Source organism: Tursiops truncatus, chromosome 3 (assembly GCF_011762595.2).
Source record: "Tursiops truncatus isolate mTurTru1 chromosome 3, mTurTru1.mat.Y, whole genome shotgun sequence".
Lineage (NCBI taxonomy): Eukaryota > Metazoa > Chordata > Mammalia > Artiodactyla > Delphinidae > Tursiops > Tursiops truncatus.
Genome location: NC_047036.1, coordinates 58,469,164 through 58,490,656, shown reverse-complemented (window position 1 = coordinate 58,490,656; position 21,493 = coordinate 58,469,164). Strand labels below are relative to the sequence as shown.

At 39.6% G+C, this 21,493-nt stretch overlaps 1 protein-coding gene across 3 annotated transcripts in view; it reads right to left on the bottom strand.

Moving 5' to 3' along the window:
- The window catches only part of HEXB (hexosaminidase subunit beta), a 42,681-nt gene that overhangs the window by 4,194 nt on the left and 16,994 nt on the right, over nt 1-21,493 (bottom strand). For 2 of the 3 annotated variants that reach the window (XM_033852942.2, XM_033852944.2), the window contains 3 exons: nt 4,484-4,585; nt 2,160-2,289; nt 595-775 (listed from right to left, as the gene is read on the bottom strand). In XM_033852942.2, coding sequence (XP_033708833.1) covers nt 595-775; nt 2,160-2,289; nt 4,484-4,585 — 413 coding nt within the window. The remainder of the gene's footprint in view (nt 1-594; nt 776-2,159; nt 2,290-4,483; nt 4,586-21,493) is intronic. The other variant, XM_033852943.2, reaches the window with a different exon arrangement.

Below are 21,493 nucleotides of genomic sequence, written 5' to 3'. Positions count from 1 at the left end.
CCGACCAGGGATTGAACCCACACACCTTTCACTGGAAGCGCAGTCTTAACCCCTGGACTGCCAGGGAAGTCCCTGCCCAATCTTTTTAAAGCAGCATATATCCCTAACATCTTATACACATGTAAAACTATTAAATTTTGTAGAGTAAAATAAACCTAAAAATTTAATTATAAGTTATCTTAGCTTTCCAGTGCAAATAATTTTTTTCTAGAAGCCGATTTCCTAGAAAAATGGTTTTCCTTAACCTCCCGCCTCTCTCCTCCATCTGAGGCTATTTGCAAAGAGGACTTTTACTTGAAAAATCTCTCCCACTTAATCATTACCCTCTTTCACTAAAGCTATTCTTTGTTCACTCTTTAGTCTTTTTTTTTAATTCCCATTTCCTTCTGCATCTTAATTCTCCTTCCTAAAAGCTTTTACTTTGTCATACCACCCATATGGACATTCTGCAGAAATCCACCATCTCACGAGTTGTGTTGCCAAGTTAAAACCGTAGAGATGTTACCCCAAATCTTCCCTTTTCATGTGGAGACCTCTACACCTACTTCAGATACAAGTTTTTAGAAATACGTGGGTTTTAACAAATTTTCATACCAACAATCAAAATCTACTTCATCTCCTCCCAAATGAATGAATTCATCTGGAAACACGGTACTAATTTCTTTGAAAAATTTAGACAGGAAGCTGTAAGTTGTATTCCAAATAGGGTTTATAGGTCCAAAAGCCCCAGATGGATCTTTTCCATTATAACATGGAGTCAGGAGGTCTTTCTGGCCTGGAAGGAAACACAGAGAATCTTTTCTAAAGAAGTATTTCAGTCACAAAGACACGGCTTTGCACATGATTATATTATTTTGTTGAAGCCAAAAGAGATTTTATACAGGAAAAGATAAATGTGTTTACTAAGAGTTATTATAATTTCTTCCAAATAAGAACTGTTTCCTGAATACTATCCCTGTACACCTCTTCTGTTTCCCTTTCCATCAGCCTCTGAGATTTTACCCATTTCAAATATTATCTCAAATATTAATGACTCCCAAATCTAAACCTTGCCCCAATCCTTTTGTCTTGAGCTTCAAACCATATTTCAAAGTCCCTGCTGGATACAATTAGATATTCTAGCTTCACTTCAAATATAATCTAACAAAAACCAAATAGTCTTCCCCAAGCTCCTTCTGTAGCTTCTCCTGATTTTCACATTCTGGTAAGCAAGACACCATCCTCCTAATAAGTCTCTTGTCCCTCTCCTCCTGGAGTCAGTCAGTTACCCAAGTTCTATGGGTTGTATTTCCAGAATGTCTCTCAGTTCTGTATATTATTTTCCATCCCTGCTATCACCATTCTGGTCTAGGACCTTCAATCTCCTCCCCCTTCCAAATCTGTCACTTTCACATAGGATTCCCTTTAGTGTGGCTCCCATCATGTCACTCTTCTACTCTGTAACTTTCACTGGCTTCCATGTGTCCTGATGAATCCCACATTCCTCACCCAAGCCCTCTACACTACTTTTTCAGACTCATTTCCCACTGTACTCCATGTCTATTCTAATAAACTTATTGCACAATTATAAATGCTAGGTGTGGTGCTATGTGCTTTACATTCATTCTGTAATCTTCAGAAAAAAAAATTACATGATAGCTACTGCTAATACTCCCATTTTAGAGATGGGAAAACTGAGGATGAGATGTTCTGACTTGCCCAAGGTCACTCAGTTTATAAACGCCAGAAGCAGGATTCAAATCCAGGCAATCTAGCTCCAGAGCCAGTTCTTAAGCACCCGACAGTACAACTACTCTCTGCTGCACTGTACTCCAGCTAAATTGCCTTTCCTGTTATTCCCTCTACCAGAAACATGAATATATTCTTTGATCTCTCAAAAGCATTTTAAGTGTTACTTCATTCATGTAATGTTTAATTCACTTATGCATTCTACTTGTTATAATCATTTCTTGTTTTCCTTTATCCCTTGTGTTTATACTTTAGGCAATGCCTAGATAGTGACTTGCTCACAACAGACACATAATAGTTACTGAATTACAACTATCAATAGTTTGCACAACCTTTGTGCAAATCACAAGAACAAAATGAGCAAACACCAAGTCATGAGATGCAGGACCTCAAATGTTCATTTTCTGCAACTCATAAAACACGCTCCTTACCTTCTCCCCAAGACTGCGTATGTCCAGGGCTATCAAATTCTGGCAAGATCCGAATCCCTCGTAATCGGGCATATTCAATCGCCATACGGACATCGTTTGGAGTATAAACATGAGACGAAGAATAGCTTCCCTGTAAAAGCCATATTTCTTAAAATGTATGAACTGTTTACAGCTCTGTTTGTACTTCAGTATCTGCTGGCAGATTATTCAATTATTACAAAGTATAAAATAGTCTTATGTGATGTTGGATGACTCATTTAAATTATTTGTTTACTGTATCTTAATAAGCTCTCAGCACACTTTGGGTTAATTCCAGATTTACTGATAGGACTGTCTCTCTCTACCAGCACCTCGTTTCAGCAATGTCTACCGTCAGGCTGTTTCAACCTCATGTAACTGTATGACAAAACAGAAATGTTTGAAGTGAAAATTCTGAATACACTGCCCTTGTCAGTTTTAGAATCAAAATTCACACATTATTACAAAGCATAGCTGTTGTCTTTCAAAGTAACTTTAATTACTGTCAGCTTTAAAAATTCCCCGAGATGCTCTGATAAGTGAGCTGTTTTTTGTTTTTAAAGATTACCCTTGGTCCTACTATAGGTCCTTGAAAAATTAGAACTCAATATTGGTGGTAACTAAACATAAAGGTCCATTAAAGGTGTTACCATGGCACATTTCTCAAGGTATAAATATATAAATATAAATAAATGCTCAACTTCTAAAAAGTAGTCTTGCCCTACCCCCACCCTCAACATCAAATTTGTACTGAATCAAGACTAGATCTAACTACCAGTTTACAGTAAATACAGGAGACAGAAGAAGATATTGACACTGGGAATGCAACCAGCAAAACCCAGACTGTGGGAAACTATAGGACAAACTGAGCTTAGTTTCCTCAATGAAAATAATAAATTATAAGAAAAAAAAAGAGATGGGCAGCTATATATAAAAGAGAACAGACAGGGCTTCCCTGGTGGCGCAGTGGTTGAGAGTCCGCCTGCCGATGCAGGGGACGCAGGTTCGTGCCCCGGTCCGGGAGGATCCCACATGCCACAGAGCGGCTAAGCCCGTGAGCCGTGGACGCTGAGCCTGCACGTCCGGAGCCTGTGCTCCGCAACGGGAGAGGCCACGGCAGTGAGAGGCCCGCGCACCGCAAAAAAAAAAAAAAAGAGAACAGACATATTAACTGACCACAATGTATGGACCTTATTTGCATCCAAATGCAAATAAATTTTTCTTGAAAAAGGCACTTGGGGAAACACGAATGATGACTGGCTATCTGGATTATTGCTATTTTCTTAGCGGTGATAACGAACTATAACTTTTTAAACAGGCCTTTTTAACCAATAAGATATGATGTCTGGGATTACCTTCAAAATAATGGAAGGGGTATAGGTGATACAAGACTGGCCATTACTTGATTACTGAGGCTAACTGATAAGGAAATGGGAATTCATTAAATTCTACTTCTGTATATGTTTGAAGTTTTCCATATTAAAAGCAAACAACAACAGGAGTGCTGCTAGGATTTCAACCTAAACTACATCAAAGCCTTGGAGAAAGTTCTGGAATTGTGGCCAGAGGACAAAATTTAGGGTCTTGGCTCTGCCTCTTCCTAACTACAACTTTGGATGAGACATACAGCTTCTCTTGGCTGTCAGTGACTGGCCTTGTACTAGAGGGGGATTCAACTAGATGGTATCGAGGCTCACTCCCAGCTTCCCTGGTCTGTAATACAGTGAATCTGAACACTCCTAAGACCACCATTATTTTCCAAGAAGGAGCCGTTATCTGTAAGATTCCCTGTTTCATATAGTTTTTCAGAGAGAAAAGAAGTTGTCATTTATAGAATTCAAAACAATTCTGTTTGAAACAAATATACAGTTGGACTACTTGGTAAATATAATTACTTAACCTTATGTTAATCACGAATGCTTCAGGTCTGCTACATTCATTAAGGTTTTTAAATTTTTATTTGTATAGCCCCTAGAGATTGTTTACATTTACGATAACATAACAATTACAAAACCACAACAGTTTTGTGGATCTAAAATGCTCAGCAGAAGCCTATTAAAAACATTTAAAACCACAAATATCTTCTCTTTTTTTTTTTTGGCCTCACTGACCAGGGATCTAACCCACACCCCCTGCAGTGGAAGCATGGAGTCTTAACCACTGGACCGCCAGGGAAGTCCCCCAAATATCTAACTTTTATACTTCAATTCTATCCATAAGAAGAAACATTTAAGCTGCAAACTTCTAATGAAACTATACCCAAATTTTTTTTTTGTATACCAACAACAATAACATGAATAACTCACTTTTTGGCTTAATCCAGGAAAAGTGATGCTCTGATAAGGGAAAGACGGGTCATCTACTATGTGCCAGTGGAGAACATTAAACTTATTAAAAGCCATGGCATCCTGCAAGCAAACATGTTAAAAATGTATATACCTTAAAACCACAATGAGATTATCAGCTCACGCTGTCAGAATGGCTATCATCAAAAAGAACACAACAGATGTTGGTGAGGGTGTGGAGAAAAGGGAACCCTTGTACACTGTTAGTGGGAATATAAATTGGTGTAGCCACTGTGGAAAACAGTTTGGAGGTTTCTCAAAAAACTAAAAATAAAGCTACCATATGACCCAGCAATCCCCACTCACTCCTGGGTATACATACCTGAAAAAAACACTAATTTGAAAAGATACATGCACCCCAATATTCGTAGCAGCATTATTTACAATTGCCAAGATGTGGAAGCAAGCTACGTATCCATCAACAGATGAATGGACAAAGATGTGGTGTATATATATACAATGGAATACTATTCAGCAATAAAAAAAAATTTTGCTGTCTGCAACAAGATGGATGGACTTGGAGGGCATTATGCTAAGTAAAGTAAGTCAGACAGAAAGATATGTATGATATCACTTATATGTGGAATCTAAAAAATACAACTAGTGAATAACAAAAATGGAAGCAGATTCACAGATAAAGAGAACAAACCCAGTGGGGAGAGAAGGAAAAAAAAATTACCACAGATATATTATACAATCCAATTTACTTATCTGCATCCATGATTATTTCCAATGTGTCTGTTTCCTTTTAAAATTTTTTCAACAAGGGTGAAGAAATATGTGTTGATGTGAAGAAATATAAATTCCTTATCTTCTTTACATGGCATGTTGCTTTTCAAAAAGCCTATACAGAATTCTTATTTATTCTAAACAGTAAGCTATAATAACTTTGCCCTATGGGAAGGGAGCAAGCTTCTAAATTTCCAGTAAGTATTTGGGGGTTAGCCAAGAATGGAAAATAGCTCTTGGCTACCACTACTACTGTGTTTGGGAATGCAGCAGAGGAAAAATGGGACTTGTAATTCCCACAATTCTGAGATTTGAGTGCCAACCCTTCCTTACAGATGAAAGAAATTCAGTACAAACACAATACAGTTCTAATTAAAATTCTCAAATTTGGGGGGAAATTGACATTGATTTTAGGTACACTCTGGAGGAATAAACAATATGCATATAAAATATAAAAGACTATATGAAGAAGATGAAAAATGATAAGGGGAGAGATTTGCCCTATCAGAGAATCAAAACTTATAGCCTCCCTTCTCCTTATGATGTGGCCAAGATGGCAGAGCAGGAAGACCCTCCTGCTCACCTCCTGCCACAGACACACCAAAATTACAACTATTAACAGAGCAATTATTGATGAGAATGACCACCTGAAAACTAGCAGAAAAGATTTTTCCACAACTAACAGTATAAAGAAGAAACCACAAGGAGAGACCCACACCCCAGACTACGTGACCCACAAATGGGAGGATATCACAGTTGCAGAGGTTCTCCCCAAGGAGTGAGGAATCTGAGCCCACATCAGGCTCTGTAGCCTGGGGTCCAACACCAGGAAAACGAGCCCCCCAAAACATCTGGCTTTGAAGGACAGCAGGGCTTGCATATGGATGAGCTGGCAGGCTGTAGGAAACAGATTGTGCTCTTAAAAAGCATATGTAGATTCCTCCTCCAGTGTGGGAGGACGAGGAGTTCGCATCTCCCCACAACTAGGGCACCTGGCAGATGTTGGTGGGGGACCTCGATACCCAAGGAGATGGGAGGAACCCCCGAGCAACCGGGTAGGACATGTCGGGGAGTGAGGGGGGAGGAGAAGTGGAGGCCGGACAGGACAGGCACCCCTGAGGGGTGGATGGGAGAGGGCAGGGGTTCCCACACCTGGAGGGACCCTCAGGGGCTTGGAGGATCAGTGGGGAGCGTGCCTAGTGTTTCCCTGCCCAATCAGGTCTGGGTAAGCCTGCTGGGCTCCCGGGCCAGGGCCTCCACTCTCTGAGGCCCCCTCCAGGCCGCGAGGTTCCTAGGGGTGTAGGACAGAGGCGGGAAGGGGCCCTCTGGAATCGGAGGATCAGGGGAGATGCGGAAGGCGTTTCCCCCACCCACTCAGGCCCTGGGAAGCCTGCTGGGCTCCTGGGCCTGGTCCTCTGTTCTCCAGGGCCTCCTTGGGCCTCGCAGGTCCTAGGGGTGTGGGAGGGAGGGAGGAGCGGGGAAGAGGAGGCCGATGGTGGCGGGGGGAACCCCCAGGACCAGAGGATCAGGGGAGGCCCAGCGGGCATTTCCCCTGCCCAGTCGGGCCCAGGGAGCCTGCTGGAGTCCCAGACCTGGTCCACCGCCCTCAAGGCCAGAGGCACCCCTGGGCCCCTCCTGCTGCATAGAACCTAAGCTTCACCCCCGAAGGGCCTTTTCAGCCCAGTGGGTCCTAAGCATAGGCCCTGCCCACCAACTAAACCCTGCCTCCCACAGCCAAGGCCTTTTCCAGCTTTTTGTTCCCTCCTCTTTTTTTGCTTTTTTACTTTCCAGTTGTTGTTTCACCCATATTTTTATATGTTTATTTTTTTCTAACGTATCTCTTAGTTTTCTAATCTTATTTTCTTTTTTACTCTGTTATTCTTCAGCTCCTTTTTTTTTTGCCACCCTGCATGGCTTGCAGGATCTTGGTTCACAAGCTGGGGGTCGTGCCTGAGCTCCAAGTCTGAACCACTGGACCAACAGAGGACCTCAGACCCCAGAGAATAACTCACTGGAGTGAGGTCTCTCAGAGGTCCTCACCTTGGCACCAGGACTCAGCTCTACCCAATAGCCTACAAACTCCAGTGCTGGAAACCTCAGGCTAAACAACCAGTAACATAGGAACACAATCCCACCCCAGAAAAAAAAAAAAGAGATGACAAAAAAATATGTCACAGATGAAGGAGCAAGGTAGAAACCTACAAGACCAAATAAATGAAGAGGAAATAGGCAACCGACCTGAAAAAGAATTCAGAGTAATGTCAGTAAAGATGATCCAGAATCTCGGAAACAGAATGGAGGCATGGATTGAGAAACTACAAGAAATGTTTAACAAAGATCTAGAAGAACTAAACAAATAAACAGAGATGAACAACACAATAACTGAAATGAAAAATACACTAGGAGGCATCAATAACAAAATAACTGAGGCAAAAGAACGAATAAGTGAACTAGAAGACAGAATGGTGGAAATAACTGCCAAGGAGCAGAATAAAGAAAAAGGAATGAAAAGAACTGAAGACAATCTCAGAGAACTCTGGGACAACACTGAACACACCAACATTCGATTTACAGGGGTCCCAGAAAAAAGAAGAGAAAAAGAAAGGGTCTGAGAAAATATTCTAAGAGATTATAGTGGAAAACTTTCCCAACATGGGAAAGGAAATAATCACCCAAGTCCAGGAAGCACAGAGAGTCCCATACAGGATAAACCCTAGGAAAAACACACCAAGACACACGTAATCAAACAAACAAAAATTAAATTCAAAGAAGAAGTATTAAAAGCAGCAAGGGAAAAGGAAAATATAACATACAAAGGAATCCCCACAAAGTTATCAGCTGATTTTTCAGGAGAAACTCTGCAGGCCAGAAGGGAGTGGCAGGATATACTTAAAGTGATGAAAGACAAAAACCTACAGCCAAGATTACTCTACCCAGCAAGGATCTCATTCAAATTTGACAGAGAAATCAAAAGCTTTACAAACAAGCAAAAACTAAGAGAATTCAGCACCACCAAACCAGCTTTACAACAAATGCTAAAGGAACTTCTCTAGGCAAAAAACACGAGAGAAGAAAAAGACCCAGAAAACAAACCCAAAACAATTAAGAAAATGGTAATAGGAACATACATATCAATAATAACCTTGAATATAAATGGATTAAATGCTCCAACCAAAAGACACAGACTGGCTGAATGGATACAAAAACAAGACCCATATATATGCTGTCTACAAGAGACCCACTTCAGACCTAGGGACACATACAGGTTGAAACTGAAGGGATGGAAAAAAGATATTCCATGCAAATGGAAATCAAGACAGCTGGAGTAGTAATAATCTTATCAGATAAAACAGACTTTAAAATAAAGACTGTTACAAGAGATAAGAAAGGATACTACATAATGATCAAGGGATCAATCCAAGAAGAAGACATAACAATTATAAATATTTATGCACCCAACATAGGAGCACCTCAATACATAAGGCAAATGCTAACAAGCATAAAAGGGGAAAGAGACAGTAACACAGTAAGAGTAGTGAATTTTAACACCCCACTTACACCAATGGACAAATCGTCCAAACAAAATATATAAGGAAGCACAAGGTTTAAATGACACAATAGACCAGACAGATTTAATTAATATTTATAGGACATTCCACCTGAAAGTGGCAGAATACACTTTCTTCTCAAGTGCACAGGGAACATTCTCCAGGATAGATCACACCTTGGGTCACAAATCAAGCCTCAGGAAATTTAAGAAAACTGAAATCATATCAAGCATCTTTTCTGACCACAATGCTATGAAACTGGAAATCAATTACAGGAAAAAAACTGTAAAAAACACAAACATATGGAGGCTAAACAGTGCACTACTAAATAACCAAGAGATCACTGAAGAAATCAAAGGAGAAATTAAAAATTACATAGAAACAAATGACAATGAAAACACGACAACCCAAAAACCTATGGGACACAGCAAAAGCAGTTTTAAGAGGGAAGTTTATAGCAATTCAATCTCACCTCAAGAAACAAAAAAATCCCAAATAAACAATCTAAACTTACACCTAAAGCAACTAGAGAAAGAACAAAGAAAACCCAAAGTCAGTAGAAGGAAAGAAATCATAAAGATCAGAATAGAAATAAGTGAAATAGAAACAAAGAAAACAATAGCACAGAAAAATAAAACTAAAAGTTGGTTCTTTGAGAAGAAAAACAAAATTGATAAACCTTTAGCCAGGCTCATCAAGAAAAAAAAGGAGAGGATGCAAATCAATAAAACTAGAAATGAAAAAGGAGAAATCACAACTGACACCAGAGAAATACAAAGGATTATAAGAGATTACTACAAACAACTATATGCTAATAAAATGGACAACCACGAAGAAATGGACAAATTCTTGGAAAGGTACAATTTTCCAAAGACTAAACCAGGAAGAATTAGAAAATATAAACAGACCAATCACAAGTAATGAAATTGAAACTATAATTAAAAATATTCCAACAAAGTCCAGGACCAGATGGATTCACAGGTGAATTCTATCAAACATTTACAGAAGAGCTAACACCTATCCTTCTCAAACTCTTCAAAAAACTGCAGAGGGAAGAACACTCCCAAATTCATTCTACGAGGCCACCATCACCCTGATACCAAAACCAGACAAAGACATAAAAAAAAATTACCGATCAACATCACTGATGAACATAGATGCAAAAATCCTCAACAAAATACTAGCAAACAGAATCCAACAACACATTAAAAGTATACACCATGATCAAGTGGGATTTATCCCAGGAATGCAAGGATTCTTCAATATACACAAACCAATCCATGTGATACACCATATTAGTAAATTAAAGAATAAAAACCACATGATCATCTTAATAAATGCAGAAAAAGCTTTTGACAAAATTTAACACCCATTTATGATAAAAACTCTCCATAAAATGGGCATAGAGGCAACCTACCTCAACATAATAAAAGCCATATTTGACAAACCCACAGCAAACACCTTTCTTAATGGTGAAAAACTGAAAGCATTTCCACTACGATCAGGAACAAGACAAGGATGTCCACTCTCGCCACTCTTATTCAATGTAGTTTTGGAGGTCCTAGCCATGGCAATCAGAGAAGAAAAAGAAATAAAAGGGATACAAATTGGAAAAGAAGTAAAACTCTCACTGTTTGCAGATGACATGATACTACACATAGAAAATCCTAAAGATGCCACCAGAAAACTACTAGAACTAATCAATGATTTTGGTAAGGTTGCAGGATACAAAATTAATGCACAGAAATCTCTTACATTCCTATACACTAACAACAAAAAAATCAGAAAAAGAAATTAAGGAAACAATCCCATTTACTATCATGACAAAAAGAACAAAATACCTAGGAATAAACCTACCTAAGGAGGCAAAAGACTTATACTCAGAAAATGATAAAACACTGATGAAAGAAATCAAAGATGACATAAACAGATAGAGAAACATACCATGTTCTTGGACTGGAAGAATCAATATTGTGAAAATGACTATACTACCCAAAGAAATCTGCAGATTCAATTCAATCCCTATCAAACTACCAATGGCATTCTTCAAAGAACTAGAACAAAATTTTACAATTTGTATGGAAACACAAAAGACACCAAACAGCCAGAGCAATCTTGAGAAAGAAAAGTGGAGCTGGAGGAATCAGGCTCCCCGATTTCAAAGGATACTACAACGCTACAGTAATCAAGACAGTGCGGTACTGGCACAAAATGAGACATATAGATCAATGGAACAAGATAGAAAGCCCAGAGATAAACCCACAACATATGGCCACCTTATTTATGACAAAGGAGGCAAGAACATATGATGGAGAAAAGACAGCCTCTTGAATAAGTGGTGCTGGGAAAACTGGATAGGTACATGTAAAAGAATGAAATTAGAACGCTACCTAACACCATACACAAAAATAAACTCAAAATGCATTAAAGACCTAAATGTAAGACCAGACACTATAAAACTCTTAGAGGAAAACATAGGAAAAACACTCTTTGACATAACTCATAGCAAGATCTTTTTTGACCCACCTCCTAAAGTAATGAAAGTAAAAACAAAAATAAACAAATGGTACCTAATGAAACTTAAAAGCTTTTGCACAGCAAAGGAAACCATAAACAACCGAAAAGACAACCCTCAGAATGGGAGAAAATATTTGCAAATAAAGCAACTGACAAAGGATTAATCTCCAAAATATACAAACAGCTCATGGAGCTCAACAGCAAAAAAACAACCCAATTTAAAAATGGGCGGGGCTTCCCAGGTGGCGCAATGATTGAGAGTCCGCCTGCAGATGCAGGGGACACGGGTTCGTGCCCAGGTCCGGGAAGATCCCACATGCCACAGAGCGGCTAGGCCCGTGAGCCATGGCCGCTGAGCCTGCGCGTCCGAAGCCTGTGCTCCACAACAGGAGAGGCCACAACAGTAAGAGGCCCGCATACCGCAAAAAATAAAAAATAAAATAAAAAATGGGCGGAAGACCTAAATAGACATTTCTCCAAAGAAGACATACAGATGGCCAAGAGGCACATGAAAAGATGCTCAACATCACTAATTATTAGAGAAATGCAAATCAAAACTACAATGAGGTATCACCTCACACCAGTCAGAATGGCCACCATCAAATGCTGGAGAGGGTGTGGAGAAAAGGGAACCCTTTTGCACACTGGTGGGAATGTAAATTGATATAGCCACTATAGAGAACAGTATGGAGGTTCCTTAAAAAACTAAAAATAGAACTACCATACCACCCAGCAATCCCACTACTGGGCATATACCCTGAGAAAACCATAATTCAAAAGGACACATGTACCCCAATGTTCACTGCAGCACTATTTACAATAGCCAGGACATGTAAACAACCTAAATGTCCAACAACAGATGAATGGATAAAGAAGATGTGGTACATATATACAATGGAATATTACTCAGCCATAAAAAGTAACGAAATTGGGTCATTTGTAGAGACGTGAATGGACCTAGAGTCTGTGATACAGAGTGAAGTAAGCCAGAAAGAGAAAACCAAATATCATATATTAACACATATATATGGAATCTAGAAAAAATGGTACAAATGAACCTATTTGTAGGGCAGGAATAGAGTCGTAGACATAGAGAACAGACATGTGGACATAGGGAGGGGAAAGGGACGGTGTGACAAATTGGGAGATTAGGTTTGACATAAATACACTACCATGTGTAAAACATAGCTAGTGGGAACCTGCTGTATAGCATAGAGGGCTCAGCTCGGTGCTCTGTGATATCCTAGATGGGTGGGATGGGGAGGGCAGGAGGGAGATCCAAGAGGGAGGGGATATGGGTATACATGTGGCTGATTTGCTTCGTTGCACAGCAGAAGCTAACACAACATTGTAAAACAATTATCCTCCAATTAAAAAACAAAACAAAACACATTTAAAACCTTACAGGCTCTTGAGTCCCAAGTCAGAGGCAGTAATTTATAAGGAGGCTGGGTCAGACCCACTTGCTGATCTAGCCTCTCAGAGAGGCAGGAGACAACTGGGACTCCCCCCTGGGAACAAAGACACTGGAGAGAACCACTTCAGGGAGCTTGTTGTACCACGAGGACAGTGGTGCTGTCAAGTGCTATCTTGGAGTCCTCCCTCTAGACTATCAGCACCAGGGGCTTACTTGCCCACCAACAGGCCAGCACCAGTCCCAGGAACCCTGGTCCCCATAGCCAGCTGCCCCAAGACCCAGCTCTGCCCACCCACAGGGCAGCAGCCACCATAGGAGGCAGGGCCTGACAGCCAACTGGTCCAGGGGCCAGCCCTACCTACCAGTGTACTCATAGTAGTCAGCCGTACCACAACAGAAGGGCCCACGCAGCCCACATAGGGGACACCCCTAGAGGTGGCTCTGGTGACCACAGAGGAGTGCACTGCTGGGCCCCATAGGACATCTCCTACATAAGGCCACTTCTGCAATATTGAGAAATGTAGCTGACCTACCTAATACACAGAAATAAACAGAGAATTAGGCAAAATGTGGACACAGAGGAATATGTTCTAAACAAAGGAACAAGACAAAACTCCAGCAAAGGAACTAAACGAAGTAGAGAGAAGCAATCTACCCAAAAAAGAGTTCAAGGTAATGATCATAAAGATGCTCACTGCACCTAAGAATGAATGAACACAGAACTTTAATAGACAGCTGGAAAACATAAAGATGAACCAAAAAGCTGCAGAATATAGTATATGAAACTTAAAATACACTACATGGAATCAATAATAGATTTGTAGATAGAGAGGAACAGATCAGCAAACTATAAGACAGAGTAGTGGAAATCGGCCAAGTTGAACAGAAAAAATTTTTAATGAGGATAGTGTAAGAGACCTCTGGGACAACATCAAGGATAATAACATACACACTAGAGGGGTCCCAGAAGGAGAAGAGAGACAGGGGCAGAGAATGTATTTCAGAAATAATAGCTGAAAACTTCCCTAATCTGGAAAAAAACACCAGACATACAGTCCAGGAAGACAGAGAATCTCAAACAGGGTCACCCAAAGACAACCACACTGAAATACACTGCAATTAAAATGGCAAAAATTAAGGACAGAGAATCTGAAAAGCAGCCAGAGAAAAGCAACTAGTTACTTCCCAGGGAACTCCCATAAGACTGTCAGCTGACTTTTCAGGAGAAGCTGTGCAGGCCAGAAGGAGTGGCATGACATATTCAGTGATGAAAGGTAAAAAACTTACAACCAAGAATATTCTACCCAGCAAGACTATCATTCAAAGTTGAAGGAGAGATAGAGTTCTACAGACAAGTGAAAACTAAAAGAGTTCAGCACCATGAAACCAACTTTACAAGAAATGTTAAAAAGACTTTTCTAAGCAGAAAAGACCACAACTAATGAGCCACGGCTAAAAGCATGGACCCCAGGGACAGGCAGGAGACACTAAGGCTGCTGCTGCTGCCACCAAGGGGCCTGTGTGCGAGCACAGGTCACCCTCCACACCCCTCTTCCGCGGAGCTTGTGCAGCCCGCCACTGCCAGGTTCCCGGGATTCAGGGACAACTTCCCCGGGAGAATGCATGGCAGGCCTCAGGCTGGTGCAATGTCACGCCGCCACCGCAGGCCCGCCCTGCACGCAGTGCCCCTCCCTCCCCCCCGGCCTGAGTGCGCCAGAGCCCCCGAATCAGCGGCTCCTTTAACCCCGTCCTGTCTGAGCAAAGAACAGACGCCCTCCAGCGACCTACACGCAGAGGCAGGGCCAAATCCAAAGCTGAGCCCCTGGGAGCTGTGAGAACAAAGAAGAGAAAGGGAAATCTCTCCCAGCAGCCTCAGAAACAGCGGATTAAAGCTCCACAATCAACTTGATGTACCCTGCATCTGTGGAATACATGAATACACAACGAATCATCCCAAATTGAGGAGGTGGACTTTGAGAGCAAGATCTATGATATTTTCCACTTTTCCTCTTTTTGTGAATGTGTATGTGTATGCCTCTGTGTGAGATCTTCTCTGTATAGTTTTGCTTCCACCATTTGTCCTAGGGTTCTATCCATCCATGGTTTTTTTTAAAAATTTTTTTCTTAATAATTAATTATAATTTTAATAACTTTATTATACTTTACCTTCTTTTCTTTCTTTCCTTCCTTCCTTCCTTTAGACAACGAATCATCCCAAATTGAGGAGGTGGTCTCTGAGAGCAAGATTTATGATTTTTTCCCCTTTACCTCTTTTTGTGAGCATGTATGTGTATGCTTCTGTGTAAGATTTTGTCTGTATAGCTTTGCTTCCAACATTTGTCCTAAGGTTCTATCCGTCCCTTGTTTTTCTAAATAATTATTTTTTAATTCAATAACTTTATTACACTTTATTTTATTTTACTGTATCTTCTTTCTTTCTATTTTCCTTCCTTCCCTCCTTCCTTCCTCCCTCCTTTCCTTCTTGCCTTCTTTCCTTCTTTGCTTCTTTCTTTTCTTTCTTCCTTCCTTCCCTCCTGCCTTCCTTCCTTCCCTCCTTTCTTTCTTTCTCTCTTCATACTTCTACTAATTCTACTTTTTCTCCCTTTTATTCTGAGCCGTGTGGATGAAAGGCTCTTGGTGCTCCAGCCAGGAGTCAGGGCTCTGCCTCTGAGGTAGGAGAGCCAACTTCAGGACACTGGTCCACAAGAGACCTCCCAGCTCCACATAATATCAAATGGCGAAAATCTCCCAGGGATCTCCATCTTAACACCAGCACCCAGCTTCAGTCAACGACCAGCAAGCTACAGTGCTGGACAACCTATGCCAAACAAATAGCAAAACAGGAACACAACCCCACCCATTAGCAGAGAGGCTGCCTAAAATCATAATAAGGCCACAGACACCCCAAAACACACCACCAGACGTGAACCTGCCCACTAGAGACAAGATCCAGCCTCATCCACCACAACACAGGCACTAGTCCCCTCCACCAGGAAGCCTACACAACCCACTGAACCAACGTTAGCCACTGGAGACAGACATCAAAAACAGTGGGAACTACGAACCTGCAGCCTGCAAAACGGAGACCCCAAACACAGTAAGATAAGCAAAATGAGAAGACAGAAAAACACACAGCAGATAAAGGAGCAAGATAAAAATGCACCAGACCTAACAAATGAAGAGGAAATAGGCAGTCTACCTGAAAAAGAATTCAGAATAATGATAGTAAAGATGATCCAAAATCTTGGAAATAGAATGGACAAAATGCAAGAAACAGTTAACAAGGACCCAGAAGAAATAAAGATGAAACAAGCAACGATGAACAACACAATAAATGAAATTAAAAGTACTCTAGATGGGATCAATAGCAGAATAACTGAGGCAGAAGAACGGATAAGTGACCTGGAAGATAAAATAGTGGAAATAACTACTGCAGAGCAGAATAAAGAAAAAAGAATGAAAAGAACTGAGGACAGTCTCAGAGACCTCTGGGACAACATTAAACGCACCAACATTCGAATTATAGGGGTTCCAGAAGAAGAGAAAAAGAAAGGGACTGAGAAAATATTTGAAGAGATTATAGTTGAAAACTTCCCTAATATGGGAAAGGAAATAGTTAGTCAAGTCCAGGAAGCACAGAGTCCCATACAGAATAAATACAAGGAGAAATACGCCAAGACACATATTAATCAAACTGTAAAAATTAAATACAAAGAAAGCATATTAAAAGCAGCAAGGGAAAAACAACAAATAACACACAAGGGAATCCCCATAAGGTTAACAGCTGATCTTTCAGCAGAAACCCTACAAGCCAGAAGGGAGTGGCAGGACATACTGAAAGTGATGAAGGAGAAAAACCTGTAACCAAGACTACTCTATCCAGCAAGGATCTCATTCAGATTTGATGGAGAAATTAAAACCTTTACAGACAAACAAAAGCTGAGAGAGTTCAGCACAACCAAACCACCTTTACAACAACTGCTAAAGGAACTTCTCTAGACAAGAAACACAAGAGAAGGAAAAGACCTATACTAATGAACCCAAAACAATTTAGAAAATGGGAATAGGAACATACATATCGATAATTACCTTAAATGTAAATGGACTAAATGCTCCCACCAAAAGACACAGATTGGCTGAATGGATACAAAAACAAGACCCTTATATGTGCTGTCTACAAAAGACCCACTTCAGACCTAGAGACACATACAGACTGAAAGTAAGGGGATGGAAAAAGATATTCCATGCAAATGGAAACCAAAAGAAAGCTGGAGTAGCAATTCTCATATCAGACAAAATAGACTTTAAAATAAGGACTATTAGAAGAGACAAAGAAGGACACTACATAATGATCAAGGGATCAATCCAAGAAGAAGATATAACAATTATAAATATTTATGCACCCAACATAGGAGCACCTCACTACATAAGGCAAATACTAACAGCCATAAAAGGGGAAATCAACAGTAACACATTCATAGTAGGGGACTTTAACACCCCACTTTCACCCATGGACAGATCATCAAAAATGAAAATAAATAAGGAAACACAAGCTTTAAATGATACATTAAACGAGATGGACTTAATTGATATTTATAGGACACTCCATCCAAAAACAACAGAATACACATTTTTCTCAAGTGCTCATGGAACATTCTCCAGGATAGATCATATCTTGTGTCACAAATCAAGTCTTGGTAAATTTAAGAAAATTGAAATTGTATCAAGTATCTTTTCCGACCACAACGCCATGAGACTAGATATCAATTACAGGAAAAGATCTGTAAAAAATATAAACACATGGAGGCTAAACAATACACTACTTAATAATGAAGTGATCACTGAAGAAATCAAAGAGAAAATAAAAAAATACCTAGAAACAAATGACAATGGAGACACGACGACCCAAAACCTATGGGATGCAGCAAAAGCAGTTCTAAGGGGGAAGTTTATAGCAATACAAGCCCACCTTAAGAAGCAGGAAACATCTCGAATAAACAACCTAACCTTGCACCTCAAGCAATTAGAGAAAGAAGAACAAAAAAACCCCAAAGCTAGCAGAAGGAAAGAAAACATAAAAATAAGATCAGAAATAAATGAAAAAGAAATGAAGGAAACAATAGCACAGATCAATAAAACTAAAAGCTGGTTCTTTGAGAAGATAAACAAAATAGATAAACCACTAGCCAGACTCATCAAGAAAAAAAGGGAGAAGACTCAAATCAATAGAATTAGAAATGAAAAAGGAGAAGTAACAACACTGCAGAAATACAAAAGATCATGAGAGATTACTACAAGCAACTCTATGCCAATAAAATGGACAATCTGGAAGAAATGGACAAATTCTTAGAAATGCACAACCTGCCAAGACTGAATCAGGAAGAAATAGAAAATATGAACAGACCAATCACAAGCACTGAAATTGAAACTGTGATTAAAAACTTCCAACAAACAAAAGCCCAGGACCAGATGGCTTCACAGGCGAATTCTATCAAACATTTAGAGAAGAGCTAACACCTATCCTTCTCAAACTCTTCCAAAATATAGCAGAGGGAGGAACACTCCCAAATTCCTTCTACGAGGCCACCATCACCTTGATACCAAAACCAGACAAGGATGTCAAAAGAAAGAAAACTACAGGCCAATATCACTGATGAATAGATGCAAAAATCCTCAACAAAATACTAGCAAACAGAATCCAACAGCACATTAAAAGGATCATACACCATGATCAAGTGTGGTTTATTCCGGGAATGCAAGGATTCTTCAATATATGCAAATCTATCAATGTGATAAACCATATTAACAAATTGAAGGAGAAAAACCATATGATCATCTCAATAGATGCAGAGAAAGCTTTTGACAAAATTCAACACCCATTTATGATAAAAACCCTGCAGAAAGTAGGCATAGAGGGAAATTTCCTCAACATAATAAAGGCCATATATGACAAGCCCACAGCAAACATCATCCTCAATGGTGAAAAACTGAAAGCATTTCCACTAAGATCAGGAACAAGACAAGGTTGCCCACTCTCACCACTCTTATTCAATATAGTTTTGGAAGTCTTAGCCACAGCAATCAGAGAAGAAAAGGAAATAAAAGGAATCCAAATCGGAAAAGATGAAGTAAAGCTGTCACTGTTTGCAGATGACATGATACTATAGAGAATCCTAAAGATGCTACCAGAAAACTACTAGAGCTAATCAATGACTTTGGTAAAGTAGCAGGATACAAAATTAATGCACAGAAATCTCTGGCATTCCTATACACTAATGATGAAAAATCTGAAAGTGAAATCAAGAAAACACTCCCATTTACCACTGCAACAAAAAGAATAAAATATCTAGGAATAAACCTACCTAAGGAGACAAAAGACCTGTATGCAGAAAATTATAAGACACTGATGAAAGAAATTAAAGATGATACAAATAGATGGAGAGATATACCATGTTCTTGGATTGCAAGAATCAACACTGTGAAAATGACTCTACTACCCAAAGCAATCTATAGATCCAATGTAATCCCTATCAAACTACCACTGGCATTTTTCACAGAACTAGAACAAAAAATTTCGCAATTTGTATGGAAACACAAAAGACCCCGAATAGCCAAAGCAATCTTGAGAACGAAAAAAGGAGCTGGAGGAATCAGGCTCCCTGACTTCAGACTATACTACAAAGCTACAGTAATCAAGACAGTATAGTACTGGCACAAAAACAGAAAGATAGATCAATGGAACAGGATAGAAAGCCCAGAGATAAACCCATGCACATATGGACATCTTATCTTTGATAAAGGAGGCAGGAATGTATAGTGGAGAAAGGACAGCCTCTTCAATAAGTGGTGCTGGGAAAACTGGACAGATACATGTAAAAGTATGAGATTAGATCACTCCCTAACACCATACACAAAAATAAGCTCAAAATGGATTAAAGACCTAAATGTAAGGCCAGACACTTTCAAACTCTTAGAGGAAAACATAGGCAGAACACTCTATGACATAAATCACAGCAAGATCCTTTCTGACCCACCTCCTAGAGTAATGGAAATAAAAACAAAAATAAACAAATGGGACCTAATGAAACTTCAAAGCTTTTGCACAGCACAGGAAACCATAAACAAGACCAAAAGACAACCCTCAGAATGGGAGAAAATATTTGCAAATGAAGCAACTGACAAAGGATTAATCTCCAAAATTTACAAGCAGCTCATGCAGCTCAGTAACAAAAAAACAAACCCAATCCAAAAGTGGGCAGAAGACCTAAATAGACATTTCTCCAAAGAAGATATAGAGACTGCCAACAAACACATGAAAGAATGCTCAACATCATTAATCATTAGAGAAATGCAAATCAAAACTACAATGAGATATCATCTCACACCAGTCAGAATGGCCATCACCAAAAAATCTAGAAACAATAAATGCTGGAGAGGGGGTGGAGAAAAGGGAACCATCCTGCACTGCTGGTGGGAATGTGAATTGGTTCAGCCACTATGGAGAACAGTATGGAGTTTCGTTAAAAAACTACAAATAGAACTACCATATGACCCAGCAATCCCACTACTGGGCATATACCCTGAGAAAAACCAAAATTCAAAAAGAGTCATGTACCAAAATGTTCATTGCAGCACTATTTACAATAGCCCGGAGATGGAAACAAGCTAAGTGTCCATCATCGGATGAATGGATAAAGAAGATGTGGCACATATATACAATGGAATATTACGCAGCCATAAAAAGAAACGAAATTGAGCTATTTGTAATGAGGTGGATAGACCTAGAGTCTGTCATACAGAGTGAAGTAAGTCAGAAAGAGAAAGACAAATACCGTATGCTAACACATATGTATGGAATTTAAGAAAAAAAAATGTCATGAAGAACCTAGGGGTAAGACAGGAATAAAGACACAGACCTACTGGAGAACGGACTTGAGGATATGGGGAGGGGGAAGGGTGAGCTGTGACAGGGCGAGAGAGAGGCATGGACATATACACACTAACAAACGTAAGGTAGGTAGCTAGTGGGAAGCAGCCGCATGGCACAGGGATATCGGCTCGGTGCTTTGTAACCGCCTGGAGGGGTGGGATAGGGAGGGTGGGAGGGAGGGAGACGCAAGAGGGAAGAGATATGGGAACATATGTATATGTATAACTGATTCACTTTGTTATAAAGCAGAAATTAACACATCATTGTAAAGCAATTATACCTCAATAAAGATGTTAAAAAAAAATGACCACCACTAGAAATATGAAAATTACAGAAGGAAAAATATCATTGCTGAAGGCAAACATACAGTAAAGGTAGTAGTAGGTCAATCATCTAAAAAGCTAGTAGGAAGGTTAAAAAACAAAAGTAATAAAAATCATCTATGTCCACAATAAGTAGCATAGGGATACAGAAAACAAAAAGATGTAAAATATGATGTCAAAAACATTGAATGTGAGAGGTGGAGTAAAGATGTAGGGTTGTTAGAATGTTTGAACTTAAGAGATGGTCAACTTACAATAATCATGTATATATAACCTAATCATGTATATAAAACTATACATATATATGTATGTATATGTGTATCTCTATATATATATAGATACACACACACACACAGTTAACTACAAACCAAAAACCTATTAATAGGTACACACACAAAGAAAGGAATCCGAACGTAACGCTAAAGACAGTCATCACATGGCAAGGGAACAGAGCAAAAGATGATGAAAGGAACAAAAAAGAACTATAAAAACAATCCCAAAACAATT